This window comes from Martes martes (genome assembly GCF_963455335.1).
Source record: "Martes martes genome assembly, chromosome: 5".
Taxonomy (NCBI): Eukaryota; Metazoa; Chordata; class Mammalia; order Carnivora; family Mustelidae; genus Martes; species Martes martes.
Window position 1 is genome coordinate 154,250,051 of NC_137892.1, and position 19,434 is coordinate 154,269,484.

At 49.9% G+C, this 19,434-nt stretch overlaps 1 protein-coding gene across 1 annotated transcript in view; it reads right to left on the reverse strand.

Moving 5' to 3' along the window:
* TRIO (trio Rho guanine nucleotide exchange factor) overlaps nt 1-19,434 on the reverse strand; it is a gene marked incomplete at its 5' end in the record, with an annotated part of 348,026 nt that overhangs the window by 69,526 nt on the left and 259,066 nt on the right. The window contains 3 exons of the mRNA XM_080803936.1: nt 6,518-6,761; nt 17,525-17,624; nt 18,199-18,341. Coding sequence (XP_080660062.1) covers nt 6,518-6,761; nt 17,525-17,624; nt 18,199-18,341 — 487 coding nt within the window. The remainder of the gene's footprint in view (nt 1-6,517; nt 6,762-17,524; nt 17,625-18,198; nt 18,342-19,434) is intronic.

The window sequence follows — 19,434 nt, forward strand, 5'->3', positions numbered from 1 at the left end:
AGTGTCCCATGATTTGGGAAAGAGGCTATGTTAGCTGAACAAATTTAAACCCAGTCATCTCCAATATACTTGAGGAAATGCAAGAGGCCTCGGATGGCAGAGCTGTGTTTTTGGTCTCAGAGATTTCTAGAGAAGCACCTTAGTCTCTGCAGAGCTGCTGTTTCTCTGGGTGGCGGCTGCTGGGGTGGGGCGGGGGAGGGGGAGCACAGGACGAGGCCATGACTCCTGTGAGGAGAGGACAAGATGTCCCTCCGTTGGCTGTACTGTGCTAGGCTGATGCTGTCCTGGGAGCCGGGGGAGTGGTGTGGACAGGGCTGAGGAATCTTAGCACCTCCTGTATTCTGAGGAGAGAAACAGCTCTGACCTGCCCTCTGAGCTGGGGGGTGGGGGGCAGCTGATGATGGGCACAGACTGGCAGCGCAGGCGGTGGGGCTGGAGTCCCTGGGAGAGGACACACCTGGTGGCCTGTGGAGTCCTTCCTTTCCACGACCACAAACCTCTGCGAAGGTCCTGTCACCTGGTCTCACTTCCACAAAATGGGGAGAAGGGACATGGAAGCTGAGGCCACGGGAGAGACCTGGCTTCTCCCCAAAGCTGGGGGTCACACAAGGAGGCAGGGCCACCAGCTCACAGGGCCCCAGCGCTGAGGCCGGGAGCTGAAGACAGAGGCTCAGAGGCACTGCGTTTTGGCCCTTAAGGGAAACACAGCCCAATTCTATGCATAGGGGTTGCGGTCAGTGGTTCCCTGAGAATCAGACGTGGAGCTCTGACCTCCAGGCATGGGGCTGGGCTCACTCACTCATTCATTTTAAGAGACTACGAGTGACTCTGAGGAGCACCCTCTGGTATGCGAGGTATGTCCAGTTCTCTGAACTCTGATGAATGGCCCCTGGAACATATCCAGATAGAGTAAGAGACGTAAGGCAGACCGTGACAGAGCGGGTGACAAGGAACTGTGCTCACCACCCATGCAGACCCCTGCTGAGGGAGCCTCCTGGGGAGCCCACTGCCCTTCCAGGCCTTCCCGCATAGCTTCCCTCTGGGCTCTCTCAGGGTGATGGAAGGGTTCTCTGCCTCTCTTGTCAGTCCTGTTGTTGAGAACCTGTGTTGCGCACACTTGCAGGATCACGTTCGTAAGTTCAGCACCGTACCTGCACCCGCTGTTCGGACTAAAATCTGTTCTAAAGTGCTTGCAGTGAGCTCCTGTGGGTTTCCTTGTGGGTGTCCTATGGGTCTTTGGTCCCTGAGTACATCTCATCGGGACTGTCTCAGGTTATCCTCAGCTTAGCCTTTGTGCTGAAACACTGTTAACTGCCCCCAGATTTACTCCATTCTCCCCTCACCTCCACAGACTCACCGGATCTATTATTTTCTTCTTTTAGGGTTTTTCATTTATTTGGCAGGAGGGGACAGAGAAAATCAGGTAGGGGCGAGGGAGTAACACAAACCCCTCCTGTTACCTGACACCAGGGGGAGGCTGCGTGCACACCCGGGGTGGGTATGGCACAAGGCTCCTGAGTGACATGAGCTCTGCGCGACAGCAAGTCACTGAAGGAGGCTGAGGAGCACAGCCTGACGCGATCTGTACTTCAGCTACAGTAAGATAGAAAGGGGCACCGGGGCTGGGAGGGCTGGCTGGCAAGCGGCGATGGAGAGACTGGAGAAAAGAGTCTGTCTGAAATATGTTATTTAGATCAAGGTAACCCAATGTGGTGGGCATTCTTAGAAATCTTAAAAAAAATAATAAAAAAGAATTATCATAGGACAGTTCCACTTCTGGGTACACTCCCCACAGCAGTAGAAGCGGGGGCTCAGGACCCCGGAACACTCCCGGTTACAGCAGCATCATTCACGATGACTGAAAGCGGGAAGCCACCCCAGTGTCCGCCGTGGATGAAAGGAGGGATGAAACGTGGCCTGCGCATACAGTGGACTCTTTTCCGCTCCAGGCATTCAGACACACAAGCTACAACTCGGATGAGCTTGAGGGCATCGTGCTGGGTGAAGTGAGCCAGTCACAAAAGCAGAACTACTGCAGGAGGACCCTCGAAGGGTCAAACTCCTAGACACGGAAAGCAGAACCGTGGCTGCCAGGGGCCGGGAGAAGGTAACCGGGGTTAGCATCCACTGGGCACGGAGCTCCGGCGGACGGACAGTGGTGAAGGGACACCATGTGAAGGAACTTAATGTCCCTGAAGAGAACACTGGTTGAGATGGTTACGTTTTATGTTACGTGCATTTTACCACATGGAAAACCAATGTGGCGTCACCACCAGCTCCGGGTTTCGGCATCGGTCACGTGCCCCCGCGGCAGGTGCCCGAGCTGGGCTGTCACCGGGACCGCGGGGAGAAACGCCCCAGCGCTATCACGCAGGGTCACTTGGGTTGTGAGGAGAGGGTAAAGCTGGATCACTCAGCCAGAGCAGCGTAAGAAGGGGCACGTTCTGAATTGGCCTCATAAGGAACATAAACACGGCTGATGTTCCTGTCCACTTTCTGTGACCAAGACTAAGTAACTAACAGAGCAAAATGACAAGTTTTACAAGTTGAGACAGCAGGAAAGAAAAATCCCTTGGGTTTACTAAGAGATTAGACATAATTACGTGGCATCGATTTCAGCAGTGAATCCATACGTGATTCCCAGGCGAGTGAGGGAGACCCGTGCCTGTCAGTCCCCGCTGTGGGTCGGACTCACCGGGCGCAGACACGGTCTCCGAGTCTGGGCCCCGGCCCCAGATGCTGATGTAACACAGATGGCACAACCCGCAAACCCAAGTAAGACGGGATGAGCGGGAGGGTTTGCTGAATCCTTTTCTACCTTCATGTTCTCGGGGTCCATGTAACTTCTGACGGAGACTCTAGGAAGAACGTGGAATGGCGGCCAGAGCGAGGCAGGAATGAAACATCAAACACCCACACCACCAGTCTGCAAAGACTGCTCCCCCAGCAACCTGCCTCCACGGGCCTTTCCCCCAAGACGGAAAGCATTTCTCAACAAATAGTGTTCACACTGGAAAACAAGCAATTACATGTCTTGTTCCTTTTAAATAAGCTATATTTTTAACCTCTTCCTACACCACTCAAGTTTAACAGAAAAGAGAGAGGGTGGCTCAGTCGTTAAGCATCTGCCTTCAGCTCGGGTCATGATCCCAGGGTCCTGGGATCGAGTCCCGCATCGGGCTCTCTGCTCGGCGGGAAGAGTGCTTTCCCTCTCATAGTCCCCTGCTTGTATTCTCTCTCTCGCTGTGTCTCTCTCTGTCAAATAAATAAATAAAATCTTAAAAAAAAAAAAAAGAAGAAGAAGAAGAAGGGAGAGAGATCTATTGCCCACGAATTCCAAGTATTCTCCTTGTCCAACAGATTTCCCATGTTAACAATGCTGAAAAACCACCACATGAACCTGGGCAGCGCTCTCGTTGAGTACTGGGCCTTCTCGGATGATGTATTTACACTCACAGTCACAGCCCAATCTTTAAAATATCATTCACAACCAAACAGACATCTGACCTTAACAGGCATGATTTTCACATTGGAAATTTATGAAAATTAAAGTTTTTTGGACTAGGGAATTATGAAAAAATTATTGAGGCAATAAAGCTGAGAAAATTTTGGAATCAGAAATCAGTAAATGTGCCTCCTGCCTGGAAGGTCAGAGCAGTAAAGATTGAAGGCATTTAAGAAACTGTCTAGAGACAGATACGTAATGACAACTCTGTAACTGTCACCAGTCTGGAAGTATGTGAGAGGCGAGACAACCTGCTTTCTGGGATGGCCAAGAGGAGATGCACCAGCGATGGGCAGCAAGTTCTTGGAGAGAAGGAGCCACATGTAACTCCTCACTGTAGCGTCCTTTAAGCCCAGTCTGGGACCCCACATGAGACATCAGGTAGGAGACGCATGTGCGTAACAGGTGTTAACAGCCCCACGTGTGCCAATGTATGAGCAATATGGTGGCATGCAGTCCTTTCCAAGTAAGGGCAAGAAGAAGGGTTGTGGGCTGAGCTGAAGCAAATCTAGATGTCCTGCTTCCCAAGGTAGCAGTGGCCTCTTGCTCCCTAAATCTCTGTGTCTTTTTCTTGGACTTAATTCCCAGATCCTCATCCTAGTTGATGAAGGTCTTTTCTCCTAGGTGGAGAACCTCGTCACTGCTGCCTGATTTCCTGGACTTGAACATGGACAGGACACTCTGGCAGAGGCCTGTGCATAGCTCAAAGGTCCAGGTCCCAATACTGCAAGCAAACAGACAATCTTAAGAGGTTCTTTGCATTCTAGGAAAAATAAAAATGCAGGAAAGAAGTTAAAAATGGAGAAGGTTTCTAAGCCCCCATCTACTGACTATCTGTTAATTCACAGCAGGGTTTACTGAGTGAAGACACACCCTCTTGTTAAAAAGACCGTGGTAGGGTTTCTCGGGGGCAAGGAGTAACTTCTCAGGGGCCAGAGTGTCACAGAGTAAGAGACAAAAAGCCCAGGCAACAAACTGGTACTTAAACTTAAAACCCAGCAAAAACCCCACCTCCATAAGAACTTTTCAGAACAAAGTCAAGTGTGATAAATACCTAGTTCTTTCCTCTCAGCTAGCCCACAACTGTGAACACCGGGAAGCAAAGAACACACCACGGGGAAGGCACATATACAAAGAAATCTTCCCGAACAAGTGTTATTTGTAGCATGCTTAAGCTCACCAGGGCTCCTCTGTGAGAGAAACTCGAGGGGAAAAGTTGTTCTTAATTTTCAATTCCAACTCAAGGACTTAAATATATTATGCAACTTTGGAAGTACTCTGACGATGGGCTGGCCCAGCGCAGACCCCTACTGGGGCTGAAGGGCCACAGGGGTGGGGACCGGCAGGGGGGAGGCGGGGGCCCAACGCTGCTCTAAACTCGCAGCTTTGCCAAGAACGAAAGCCCACACCTCAGCTTTTGGCCAAAATTGGAAAATTCTCTCTTTGTTTGGATCCCTGGAGAAATGATAGCTGAATTCTTCTGGTTTCTTACTGGGGTGACATTCAGGTCACATCTAGGCCCTAAGGGATCCGGACCAGGGTTGTGCCCATAATGAATGAGGTGAGCTAATCAGTAACCGTATCCTCTGCAGCCTCAATGCAATGAGCTCAATGCACCTGGCAGCCAGAGGACGGGCCCCAAGACGGGTTAAGAAAAATGCAAGGAGAGCACAGATGACAAATGGAGGGAGTAACCAGAATATTCCAAAATTAACAGAAAAGAACTGGAATATGGCCGACTAGAGTGATCTTCTCTCAGGAAAACAAACTGCACAGTCCCAGACCTGGAACAATCTGCCATCTGCCAGTGTTACAGAGGGATGGAGACTGTGACATAATATGGTTTGAGGCAGATAAACCCTACACACTCTGCACTTTTCTAGAAGCTGTAAATGGCCAATGTTTATCAAGAGGGCTTAAAATCTCAAGTTTGCTTTTCCCTGAGGGGAAACCAGCACTAACAGAAACGTACAGCAACCTGCATACGCCATTTAAAACCTTCTAGAAGCCAGTTTTCAAAAGTAAAAGGAAACAGGAAATTAAGACATTAACTCTAACAAGACATTTTATTTAACTCTACACAATATATTGCCACTTCAGCCGATCATGGCTCTAAAATAGTTGTGCACGGTCTTTTTCACCGCAGCTCCTGAAATCTAGCGCATGTCCTCCCCCTGCAAAGCATCTCAGCTCAGACCGGCCGCCTCTGAACGATGCTGTGTGCCCACACCTGTCCGGCGGCTTCCACACTGGACACTGTGGACAAACACGCCCTCGTACGCCCGCCAGGAGTCTCTGACTGACCCATCTAGACACATACAGTAAAGCAGTCTCACCACCATTACCTTTCAATAAAACAATCACCAAGGAATGCCAAATGCTGTTTGGTTCAAATGGCCTGTCATTTCAGGGGAAAAGTGCTTCTTTCGGAAGCCCCTGCCATCAGAGCCACAGCACAGCCGCGGCCATCCTCCCGAGCCCTGCCCGACCTGCCACCCTCTCCCTCGGGGCCGGCTCCATCCCGATGCTGCATGGGGAGCCCGGGCACTTTGGCGAGTTCTGAGATACTCTACAGGGGAGAAAGGAGGTGTGGCTAAACTCAGGGCCTGCTTGCTTGAATTCCTGGGATTTAACGCTAACAAAACAAAGGAACCCACAATGTGAAAACCCGAAGAAGGAGAAGCTGAATGTGATCCCACCTCCCCTACCTGCTTCCACCCCCTGGAGGAGAATGGTACCTGCTCTGTGTTCTCAATTTATGAACGACACTGGCCGAAAGAGAAGAGCCCCCTTCTTGTTCTCCAAACAGATACCATTCTGGGAAACGACACAATCATTTCTGATTATCACATGAAATCCTCGTTTCCACTCTAGCTCTTGATAGATTAGAAAGGCCCAGAGCCACAGTGATAACGGCCTGAGTCACGAGGGACAAGGCTGCAAGGAAACAGGGACAGGAGCACCAGGGTCATTGCCAGCGGGCATGAGCCAGCCGTGGCTCAGGATTCCTACCTTTGTGGTTGAAGATGCCCTCCATTTCCATGCTACTTCTCGAGTGGGCGATGCACAGAGAGCCACAGGGAACCAGGCCCTCTGCAGCAGGGGACCGGTCGGTGGTCCTCACCAGACACCAGTCAGGCTTGTCATGGGGCCGCTCCAAAACCTCCACGGTCTGGCCACGGCGGATGGTCAGCTCCGTGCTATTGCAGGCGGTGAAGTCGTGGATCACCACCGTCAGCTCGCAGCCGCCGGACAGCTGGGGAGGGAGAGACACACGTCAGTGAGCCCCGGTCCCTGCCCCTGCGGTGGGGGAGGCTGACCTGGGCCAGCAACATCCTGGAGCAGTGATTTGCCCCCAGCCTGAGTCAGGGCTCTCTGGTTTCGCTGCCCCTTCATTTACCCTCAGAATTACATGGGCAGCTATTGACTTTCTTGTGTTTTAATACATGGTTATGATTTTTGAGGGTTTCATGGTCAGAATCTGATACAATTTTTCAGATGAGTGTCCATATCATTTTGGGCCTGAGACATTATTATCTCCCTGCTCCAAATGTGCTATAATAATCATCTTTTAAACCTAGGGCAACCTTGTAAAACCTCTGTTTCAAGACCACTGGGGGATCACGGCAGCACAGGGTGCTAACATGATAGTTTTATCTGAAATTTCCCTTCCGACTTGGCACCATAGCAGCCTGTACTGTCAGCGTGGGGGCTCTTGGCATCACGTGGGTCCAACACTGTCGCACAGCAGGGAGACCGAAGAGGCCACGAGATCCCTACATATGGGCAGAGCACGCCTTGTTCTGTCTACGAAGCCCTCCAAGAGCACCTCCTCCGCCCTCCAGGATGCCTCTTAGTGGGCGCTCCCATCCCCAGGCCTTTCCAGAACCCCTGCCCAGAATGTGCTTCAGCATGCCAGCCCACACACTCTGTGGACACTGGCTTCTTTCCCATACGCTACGTGCATTCTGGCCTGAAGCTCCTTTCCCTTATTCTCTCCTCTCACTAAGCTCCCTCCCATTTTCTGTCCATTAAAACTACCAACGCTTAGGCCCTCTGAAGCGTATCCATGAACTCCAGAAAGATACATCCACGCCATGATTTCTGCTTATAAAAGAGGTGTGTGGCCTTCTCGTGGCCACTTGCTTACTGTGCCCTGTGCCCTGTGCTCTGTGCGTCTGCCCCTCGGGCTGTTCACACACACACTCATTAATATCTCCTACACGAGAATGTTGTGAACCCGCTCCCCCTCTCGGGACTGTCCCCTCTGGCTCTTCAACCCAGGCAGCCCCCGTGGTTCCAGCTCTGCTGCCCGTTCACCGTGGCCCGATGTGGCCCCATAACCACACCCTCTATGCCGAGGACTCCCCAAGCAGACACCCCAGATAACAGCTAGAAACTGTTCCCGTCATCGTTTTGGACGTGTCCCTCCAAAGCAGTCCAGGACATGACCCGCCTCCCCAGTTTGTCTGTCTTCCAATGATGGCTAATGGTACCACAATTAAGTTACCCAAGTTAAAAACTCTTGCACTCCAAATGCTATCAAATAGACCCAAGGCAGTCTCTCGGGTTACTTCCTTCCTCTGCCCAGCTACGCCACATGTTACATGGATTTTGTGGTGGCCTCCTTACACACTCCTTACACACTACACTCTGTGGTGGCCTCCTTACACACGCCAGGCCCACTTTCCATGCCACGTGAGCACTGCGGGCAGTTGCCTTTTTGAAATGCTAAGCCTCCCCTTCAAGGACCTCAGATCCAAACTGCTGAGCGTGGGGTCCAAAGCTCCCACAGCCGGGTCCCAGCCCGCCCTGCCCGGCATGCTCGCCGGCTTCTCCTCGTAGGATTCACAGCCTGGAATGTGGCTTCCCTGAGGTGAGCCCTGCCTGCACTGTGTGCATGAGATCCTGGCTGCTCGGAGACCCCACGTCCCCTCTGGGTCTGCTTCAAGCTCTGCCCGCCCAGCAAAGCCCTCTGGGAAGTTGCTCCTGCATCTACCTCGTCACTCAGTTTTTAAATAAATTGTGTCACAATTCTGAAATAAAACATGACTTCGGGAGCTAGCTCTGCCTGCATTCAGCGCGCCACGTGCCCAGCCTTCTGTCCCCCTGCAGGGCGAGAACACACAGACCAGGAGAGCTGGCGGCCTGGGCTGTGGCCGGTGGGTGGAGGGACCGGCCAAGCCTCCCACTGGGGAGCAGCCTCGTTCCAGAGGCCTCGCCGCTCCCCCTCGCTCGCAGAGACCTGGGAATCCGTGCCTCCTGCACAGGCTCTCGGCTCCCTGGGCCCCCGTCATGCCCTGTGCTGTTCATTATCCTCCGGTTCTAATGGCCTCTCTTTTGAGAGAAAGTTTAGATATTTACAATAAGAAACACATGTCCACAAGACAACCACAGAAAGCAGAACACAACAGAACTCCTCCATAACAAAGCACACGTATCAACAGATGGACTGTCTCTGCCAGGCCACAGAGGCAATTTCTCACGAATGTTTAATCCCCTCTGAAACGGTACACATACCCCAGTGGGAAACCCATGCTACATCTTACACGCATCTCCGTGAACCATCAAAGATGCTAACGTTAAAAAGTTAAAGGTAGAGGCCCAGGCTGGAAAATTTTCCCTGTGAAACCCCACATTATGGAAGTGCTTAATCCCTGTAACAAAAAGGAGGAATGTTTCCTGCCCCAGGGGAGGCGTGGCCAGGGAAGGAGCCCCAGCGCGGAGTCCAGCGTGCTGAGGCCCCGCAGGGTCCACACTTCCTATGGCCCCCTTCAGGCCTGCTGGAGCTCTCCCACGGCCACCAGTGACCTGCCCGTGCGAGTCCGTCACCCCCTGCCCGGAGCCGCACGCCCCCAGCCCATCACGCCGCCTGGAGGTTTCTCCACCCCCCGCCCTGGGAAGCACAACTTCAAGACACATTATCTCATCACCAGCCCTTTGCTGGCTTCATTCTTGAGCGTTTTATTAATTTTTCAGACGGCTCAAAGCCACGTGGTGCATTCTGCGGGTGGGGGAAGGGTGGGAAGGAGAGAAAGGGGCTGCCCAAGAAGGAACGTTAAGCTCGACTTTATTTCTGGCCCTGATTCCTCAGCCCCTCACAGAGTAATCAGAAACTATTGGAAACATCTGTGGACTTGACGGAGCATAATAAAAAATCAAGCCTGTTCTGACAAAGAATCCCATACTGAGTTAAAATTCTTTGTCAAAGACTTCGGAGAACTTACTAACAGAATCTCCTACAAGAATCTGTTTTCAAATAGTGCTGAAATTATCATTAAAAAACAACCTATCTGCTTGGCTTTACCATGAGAATCTCCTCCACAAATCTTTAAGGGAGAACTAAACGGATGCTTTCTGGGGCACAGAAGTCCTGAGGATTTCCATCTCAAGGTTTACGTCTGAATATTTTAAACTCACTACAAAAACTGTCTTTAAAACCAGTTTGCTAACTTAAAAAAAAAACTTTTAAAAATAAAAGACTTAAAAGGACTATTTTGAGGAAACAATGCAAATCATCTCTGCCTTTTAGGAATTAAATTCCTAAGTAGAAAAAGTTTGGATAATGAAGGGTGACTGAGATTGTACCTGTTTTCAATGCTATTTCCACCACCAGTGACCCGATTTCATTACTATGCTGAGTTACCATTCCACTGATCTAGTTTAAAACTCACTTCTCCCTTCTAAGCGCACCCTGAGAACGTTTTCACGGGACCTTGTTCACTTCTGTGTGTTTTATGGACTTCTGTCAGGGCTCCTGACCACATGCATGTAGTTTAGGATCGCAACTGACGAAAATCTCAGTTTCCATGACTCACGTTAACTTGCGAAATTCACATGAGAAGACAGTGCTCTCCTCCCCTCCAATCTTTCCGCTTTTCTCCTTTAAAAAACTGTGGTGCCTAAAAACCATGGCCATGACTGGGCCTTAGTGCACGGACCATGGAAACTAGCCCTGAAATGCCTCCTGCAGGGCCAGACCACCTCCTGTCCCTCGCCGAGAGCTTCCAGGGGCACTTCGACGACGCAGACACACAGACAATCAGCGGACTCCAATCAGGGTCCCTCTGCCTGAATTCTCTCCAGAAAGACTGAATGTGACCAAGCTGTGGGCGCTCACCCAAAAGAATGGAAGAATGAAACACTTATCTCTGGTCGCTGGCATGTTGAATCTTCAACAATTACCACACAGAACAGAATTTTACTTTTAATGTTTTCTGGAGAAAGCGTGTTATATTGTTGCTTTACCTGAACCCAGTTAAGAGCATTGACTCAACTGTTTTAGTCCCCACGGCTGGGGACCTCTGAGAAGCCCACCGCTCCTCAGGGCAACCCTCTCTGGTGCACAACAAGGCAGTCTGACGTTGCAAGAACACAGAGTTCTGGAGAGACCAAAGCAAACGCGTGCTTTGAAGGACGGCGCTCCCACGTGAGCTCTGGGGCAGGTTCGGCTGGAGGGAGAGCAGGTTCGTCACAACGGCCACAGGGGACGACGCAGCCCCTGCAGCAAATGATTCTACTTCGAGAACCGAAGTCAGCTGCAGGTGGGTGTCTGGCCAATTTTATAAGAGCAATTCAAAAGGAAAGTGGCATTGCGGTCTAATAAAAGCCATTTCCCCCCAAAAGAACAAAGTGTATCAACTCTGTGAACAGTTCCTCCTACAACCCAGCACGGTTCAGTCATTCAGAAACCTCACAAAAGAGTCTTGCGGTTTTGTGGAGGTTTCACACGGAGCAGACCAGAGCGGACCAAAGACTGGTCGCTTGGTTCAAGGGGATTAGGGAGTACAGCGCCATTACTGGCAACGCTTTCGAGAGAGAGGCTACCACCGGCAGCCAGAGTTCCCCAAGGAAGTGCATCCTGCCCCGCGCTCTCACCCACCCAGGCTTCCCCCTGTGCAACTTCACCAAGCCTGGGCAGCAGAGCCCCCGCTCACCCCAACCCCAATGCCAAGTCCACAGGGGAAGCCTCCACCAAGATCTGCGGCTGAGTTCTAGACAGGACCACTGTCATGGGCTCTCACACATCGAGGGTATAGAAAGAAATCTGTGAGAACTCAACAAATGGTCATTATGGTAAATTTTATATGACTTTTACCACACACACACATGCAAAAGAAATCTGTGAGAGAATTTTTTTTTTCTCCCCAAAACGGTAGCTTACCATACCTAACATTTTATCCAGGAAACAAATACTGAGTGTGGTATTCAGGGATGTTAATTCTTCACTCTTTACTGACATGATCACACACTGGGGTTTTCTGACACAAAAATAATTCTTAGAACCAAGGCCTCCTTGATGGTGTGATATACATGAGAATGGAAAATGAAATGTAAAAAAAAAAAACAAAAAAAACCCAATTTAAAAGCCACAACTAAAAAGGCAAACTTTAAATGTAAAAAGTCAGGCCAAGTGGAGATAGGACACTGATTATGTATCAGGCCTCAAGGCTTCACAGACCCTGACCTGCACCAGCAACCCATTTCCCCTCGCTCACATACTAGAACGAGAGAAGCCAGCACCTGCTGAAGAAACAGGCACGGAGGGAAGGTGGCCAATGAACGAGAAGTTTAGTTGGTTCACACAGAAAAAGGCATAAGAGCTGGAAAGAAGACTGCTGGCCACCACCGTTACCTTGAGTCATCTGGTCCTGGAAACCCCGAAGCTACGTAAGACACTTTCACCCAAAGAAACCCGTTTGCTGAGTTTCCTGAGTGAGCAAGACCATCCTTCATCCAGAAAAGTTAATGTGAAATGACTCTTTGTCTCTGATGGAGGGACACCAACGGGAAGAGCTAAGAAATGACAGTCAGTTAGCCAGGTGACTGGGCTTCTCACCGGAAGGAAGAACAACTCGAAGAAACCTCTGGGCTCAAGTCCAAATCAAAACTATGTCATCACCTTCAACAGTAACTCTGATCAGTGCTGTAAAATTTACATTAAAAAGCACTTTTCAGTGCACCACTATTTTAAGAAACACTGTTGTTACATTTCTACCCAAGCTTTGTATTTAAAAAAGAAAAAATCTGCTTTTTCTTAGAACTGAGGCTTTCTGGGGTGCCTGGGTGGCTCAGTTGGTTAAGTGCCTGACTCTTGATCTCGGCTCAGGGTCTTGATCTCAGGGTCGTGAGTTCAGGCCCCGCACTGGGCTCCATGCTGGGCATGGAGCCTACTGAAAAAAAAAAAAAAAAAAAAAAGGAAAAGAAAAGAAAAAGAACTGAGGCTCTCCACTTTAGCGTGGGCAATTTTGTTTTTCTGATTAACTAAAATTATCAAAGACTACATTCCACTTTGCGGTTTTATGAAAGCACTTAAAAAACTTGTCAAAGGTTATAAAAAACCACAGCCACTTAGGAAAATAGAAAACAAAGATTAGCAAAAGGAAGACACAAACACCAGGTGCGCTCCATCCCCCAGGCTGCTGGCGGGGGCTGGGGTCTCGTCTCCCGGGTCATTCCTGTCCTGGAGCACCTGTCGCGGGCCGGCCCACAGTGGGTGATGCACGGACATCCGTGAATAGCGTGCAGTCATTTTACATGTGTGCAGCCACTTTACATGTGTGCAGCCACAGTACAGCTCATTCCGTGGGGTTAAAGATGAGTGTGGGGGGGAGGTGAGGGGGAGAGATTTTTAGCAAGATTCCCCCATCTTCTTCAGTGACTGCCCATTCAGTATGGGGCATTTCACTGTTAAGCCCCCCAGTGCTTACGTCCAGGCACTAACACTGAGCAGTTTATTCTTAGGGCAGCTTCTAGCTCCTAATCAGCACAGCTCCAAATCCACCGCCATCCAGAGTGGGCAAATACAAGGACAGAGAGGCTGACGCAGCGAGCCATCTGCAACCGCCGGGAATGAATAGCAACAGTCCAGGAGTGAGGGAGAAGGCAGCACTTCTGACGACGACATAGCAATAGCTGGGGTTCCTTAAGTGCTCAGTACGCGCTCGGCACTGTTCTCAGCATGTCACACATTTTCAGTACGCACAGCCCCATGAGGTGAGTCTTAAGTACTGTCCCCAGTTACAGATGAGGACACTGAGGCACAGACAGGTGAGCTAACTGCCCAGGGCTGCTGAGGAGCGGAGCCCAGGGGTCTGGCTGGCGAACACTTCCTTGTTCCTAACCATCTGCTGTCACACTGCGAGCAGCGGCCGGGGTACTCTGTCTGGGGAGACTAAAACTCTGCCCTGGAGACAGGCTTCCGAATTAAAGCACTTGCTGTCATGCCCATACAGGGGCACACCAACATGAGGTCCCGGGGGACTCAGAGCTCTGGCAAGGCCAGCAGCTTGAGCTCCTCCTCGGAGCCAAGGCGCCCTCTTGCTTCCAGTACCTTCAGCGGGGGGAGAGCGTGGAGCCAAAGCTGCGGGAGCTCAGAACCAGGGCTCTTGTGGCTCCTGGCAGGGCCACTCTGTACCCGGTATGCCAGGGAGGTGGGCTGGAAGGGAGCGGGAAGGCATGTCCTAAATAGGCTCAGTGCGAGTTTCCTTTCTCGAAAATGTGAATTTGGCCCCAGTTTAAAATGCACACTGCAATTCACATAAATCCGGCCAAGTTCCTATCGTTAGGATGTCACTTCATAGAGGAAGTTGGTTGACTTTTTAAACTACATAAAACCTCCTATCCCCAACACAGTGCTACAGCGCCTTCATTAAGAGTAAATGAAATCATTTATTCTAAATATGTGGATTCATAGATTCACATTGTAAGTTTAGGGCAGTTCATGCCAAGTGTCAGTCTCAATTGAATTTCTCATTCATTAAAAATCAGAACTGCATTACCTTCGATGTAAAAAAGCTCACACTGGCCCCGAGGGCTTGGGTCAGCCCGTCCACAGGCCCCCTCATCTTGCTTCGGTGATTCATCTTGACCTCTAGACGCTTTTGTCTAGAGTAGCCTGTATCTGATTCCTGTATTTTCTATTTTCTTTATAATATAAGTTTTTGTTATATAAAACAAACCACAGACTAGTAAGGCAAATAGAAGAGAAAAAGGTTAAAAATGCTTCTTTAATACATTAAAATATTTAGCTCCACAGCCAGCGCTAATGTGAATTATAAGGTCTGGACTCTAGCTTGTAATTAAAGCCACATTTTGTACTTGGCTTTAGCTTTCCGCCGCTGGGTGGCCCTGGGAGGGTCATCCGACCTCCCTCATCTCCTCAGTGTCCCGAAGGCTGGCTCAGCACTCCCCTCCCTACCTCGGGGAGACAAGCTCAGGACAAATGAGATAAGAATCTGGCAACCATTTGATTTCTTTGGACTCCGAATTATATTTTTATAAGATCATTTTATCAGCGTAAGTACCATGAATACGGACAAGAATCGCTGCTAAACTCACTCCCGGAACAAGGGGGTGGCGCATTTCAAAACTGATGTTTTCAAAGAGAGAACTGTGTTCACGAGGCATGTGGTTTGTACCTGTTTGTACCCGGCTCTGCGAACAGTGCTCCCTGGAAAGAGGGTGTCTCCAGGATCCCCTCCTCAACAGGCTCTTCCAGAAACATCCTGTGCGCCTCGTAGAGCATTACTACAGCACTGAGCATGTAAGTTCCTTAACGAACGCTCCAAGAGGCCCAGTCGAAAACATCCCCCCACCCAGTTTCTGAAATGTAACCGAAGTCCATGATAACAACTAACTCACAACAGGCATCATAAATTAAGCTCAACAGGCAGAATATGGTTAAGTAATTTCCCTCGCCAGGTCTATCTGCCTGTGTCATCAGAGGCTGCTTAAACCTAAAATATGCAGGGTGGAAAGTACCCCGAGACAAGAAAACTTACTGCCATCGGACCGGAGGGGGTTTTCTGGCTAAGCCGAGTTCAGTCCAACAGTGCACTCTAAAGCTGACTCGAAAAAGGATGCAGTTTCCTAATCTTCAAAATGTATTTTCCTGACTCATCTACTGACCCTGAAATATCTACTACAAGTATAAGCGGGGAGACAACAATAAGAAAGCCCTCCGGAAGCCGAGAACACACAAATCCTGGCATTCGCGTGGCAGCAAACTCTTCCCTTCTTTCTCATCAGGCCGAATGGGAACATCCTCTCCAAACTCCAGATTTTGAGTTACCATCACGAAATCTCACATGCTCTTTATTCTCAACCCAAATACAGACCCAAGAACTGAAGAAGGCAACTCGCTGCAGGTCTGTGGTCTTAGGAAGACAGCTCATCCCTGTTTGGTACTTTTGAACCTACCAAGGACCTACGATCTCAGGGAGGGGTATTTAAGGAAATACATGCCAGGTCCACGTAAAAGAGGAGTTCTGGAGTGTCATTACTTCCAGGTGGCTAGGAGTCATGGGAATGCCAGGCTGGGAGCTGCCCGGCAGGAGAGCCTCTGTACAGCTCAGGTCGGGGGTAAGGGCTGTTAGCTGCAGAAGCGGTCATCAGGGAGTTCTGAGCTCCAGAGTGATGTTCGGAGAGAAGGCACCACATGAGGGAAGCAGAAAATGGTAAATTACCTCCACACGTAGAAGACTCAATAGACAGTTCTTTAAAAAGCCTAACATCCCGGTAGAAAAGCAGAACTTTTTACTTTTATTTATCTCTTTGGCAATTTCATTCAAGTTCCTTATTTCTACAAAGTAAATTTTAAAACTCATTTCTAGAGTAAATCCAGACCAGTTCTATGAGAGTGTATCTGGGAAGAACATGAACTTGGGACCTGACGGGCCAATCGGTGGTTGGTGATGCCCACCACGGCGAGTCTGTGAGGGGTCTGAAGGTGGGCGGCCGCAGGAGACATTGCTATTACACCCCAGATGCCTGACGTGTCCTTTCTCTCCTTCCTCATTTCTACCACTGGCAAGACATATCTGCCACTGGGCTCTTCTCCATCCTACTACTCCAACCATTCTACATTCTAGGACTTACAGTTTGATGAACTCAAAAAACTGAATAGAAAAAACAAATGACTCAAACCAGAAGGATCTTAAAAGAGAAATCACTGTAGGAAAGCAATAATTTTAAGCCCACTTCCTTCTCTCCTGGACCCTGCATTACACACCGGGAATCCTCTGCAAAATTGGGTGAGGAAAGCACCTCCATCTGGGCCTCCGGGACCTGCCACTGGAAACAGTCCGAGACTGGACCCTCACTGAAGTCAGCAGTCGCTTCCAAAGGACGGTGAAGTCAGGACACTTCCTGCTACAAATGCACTGTGCAAACACCAGGCCAAGAACAGACTCCCGCGTGTCCCCCCTTGCCCCCTTGTCGGGACGAATGCAGAAAGAGAAGCCTGCATCACATAGTAGGAAACGCAGGAATTCTGAACCGGTGGCACACTCAATAAAATCACTATTTACTATCAAATAACTTTTTGGAGAATAGGTCTAGCAGTTTAGAAACAGAACATGTGCTCATCTCAGTGGGAACAGAAGACTTACTAAGCTGACATGAATGTCCCCCAACTGGCTCTTATGGAGGACCCTGGTTAGCTGTGCCTCATGTCAGCCTGGATTCCGAATTCTCCTGCTGATTTATTTTGTTGGTTTTGGGATTCGATCGGGACAGATCATGAGGTGCTCCACACCCCTTCTGGAGAAGGGAGAGCTATATGGATGTTTTGCCGACCGGATCGGCTGCCCAGCAGTCGGCACCGGCGCAGGCTCCTTCCGGGGTGCCTTTCCTGCACCTGCTGCGCCTGTGTTCCCAGGAGGAGCCGCAGCGCCCATCTGAGAATGTCGCTGCCCCTACTGATTGACAGCAGCTTCTCATCCGGGCTCTGTGCAGCATTTAACTTAAAATAACTGGTTCTTCTGCTTCTGTAAAGTTACAGTTTAAACACCTGTCCTAGAACACCCTGACAGAAAACCATTTTCCTGAATCCTCAGACTTTACCCCCGACACCCCCAACTTTTTCTCTCTGCTTCTACTCCCGGCACCACTTAGCACATAGTGACTGTTTGGAAATGTTGGTGCCAAACTGTCATTTATAGATAGAAACAGGCTGCTTCCTAGCAGATCCAAGACTACATCGCCCACCCGCCAAAGAAAGTGCTGGCTGCAGCTTACCTTATCACTGTCCAGCGTGTTCTGAGACGTCCGTGAGGCGATGGAAATTGTGTCCGGCTGGCTGCTCCCATCACCCTGGCTATCCAGATCCTCTCCATCCCTGAAGAAGCAAACAGAGTTTTCATTCCTGACACCCCTGGATTTCTCAAGACTGGTGGAGGGCAGCTATCAGCCACTGGAGAGACGGATTTGTTCAAAGAGGCACAGAGCCATCTGTGTGACTGCACCAGCAACGCGTGAACGGTGACAGGAGGCCACCTTGGCTGCGCGCCGGGCTGTGTGTCCAACACGTGTCCTCCCGTGTAACGTGCACAACGGTAAGACACAGTTGTGGTAATTTCCATCACAGAAACAAGAAACATGAACACCTAAGATAGGATGTAGCTTGTGCCGGTCCCACGCATGACCTAGATATGCATCCAGACTCACACTTGCTGTGGAAAGGGCAGCAGAAAGGGATGTGCGCAGAGCCCTTCCTTTACTTTAAGCTGAAGGAGGTTCTTGTCTTGTCAAAGCAACTTCATTGCTAAGAAGGAGGTTACACATAAACTGTATATTAAAAAAAAATTCCTCAAAATATTTAAGAAAAATGATCTTTGAAAAACAGTAAGTTAACACTGCCTTGTTCCCTCCCTACCAATCAAACACACCTGCCCTGGGTCCCCAGCACTAACCTCCTCCCCTTCTGCCTTGCGGCCGGCGCCGTCTTAGGGATGTGAATGGGCTCCTTCAGGGCTCCTTTCAGGTGAATAGTCCTTTCCTGTATTACTTCGCGGATGTGCTTTATCCAGTCCTGCTTGTTTTCTATACTGGAAGCCTGAACGAGGTGTGAGAGTCAGTCAGGATACGGAAGCGGTCCTTTCCAGAAGCCACACTAACCATGCTCGGGTCACCCGCATTCCTTGTTTCCCGTTTTCAAAATAACTTTCCAGCAGAACAGCAACCACATCCCATGTTTACTTGGCCATTTTGAGTATTTTTCAGTCAAAACCATCTTTATCTTACAGCACGTATGTTACTCCAGATCTCCGAATATTGTAATAATCAATCATTCCCCAGCCTGCAAACCTTGTAAACAGCGCTGGGTAAATATGAAAGCGTGGCCAATCCCAAGCCCAAGCGTCCCTGAAGCAATTTAGGCAAAGACCAGCGGTCGGGGGTTCCCAGCCACCCGCACTGGTGCCCACGTCCCTCTGCCTCATCCCCTGCACTCTGTTTCCGGACCAGCCCTGCCTGCACCCATGCTCGCTGCCCCAGCACTCCCAACACATAAGGGGAGTCGGGCCCCCCTTATCCTCGGGTCAGAAATAGGCCCACGGTCACACGGCTGGCATGGGAAGCAGCCGGAATGCTCAGGCCGGACAGATGGCATCCATGTGGACGTCAGAGCCCGGCCTCCCAAGCTCTGCCTTCACCTACCCCTGGTCACACCAGTAGTGTAAACCAGTTAACCTACTGCCAATCACAGATGGCAACACCGTTACAACTTTTGAGAACTAGTTTCCGAAAATGACACACAGTCAATATTCAATAAACATTTGCAGAATGAACACATAGGGCAGTACTCCTTCCAGATTTTTTTCCTTCCTCTTGGCCTCAAAGGAGGTTTTCTTTCTTTCTTTTTTCCTTCTTTTTGCATGTTCTGGGGCTTAGTAACAGTTTTTAATTTCCTTGTGGAAAACATCAACCTCCTATGACATAAGCACAATTCCCTGTAAATGACTGAAACAGTCGTCAGAGGGATTACAGCTGAGATCCTGACTGAGAGGGGGCATTTTCTCACGGCGCACCTTGTCTTCAAAAACAGAAAGTCAAGGCCCATGTTGGGAAAGGAAATTAGAGTTGGGACTATCTTTCCCCTATGTAAAATGTTTTAACTGGAGGCTGTGTCTTTAAAGTCACTTAGAGCT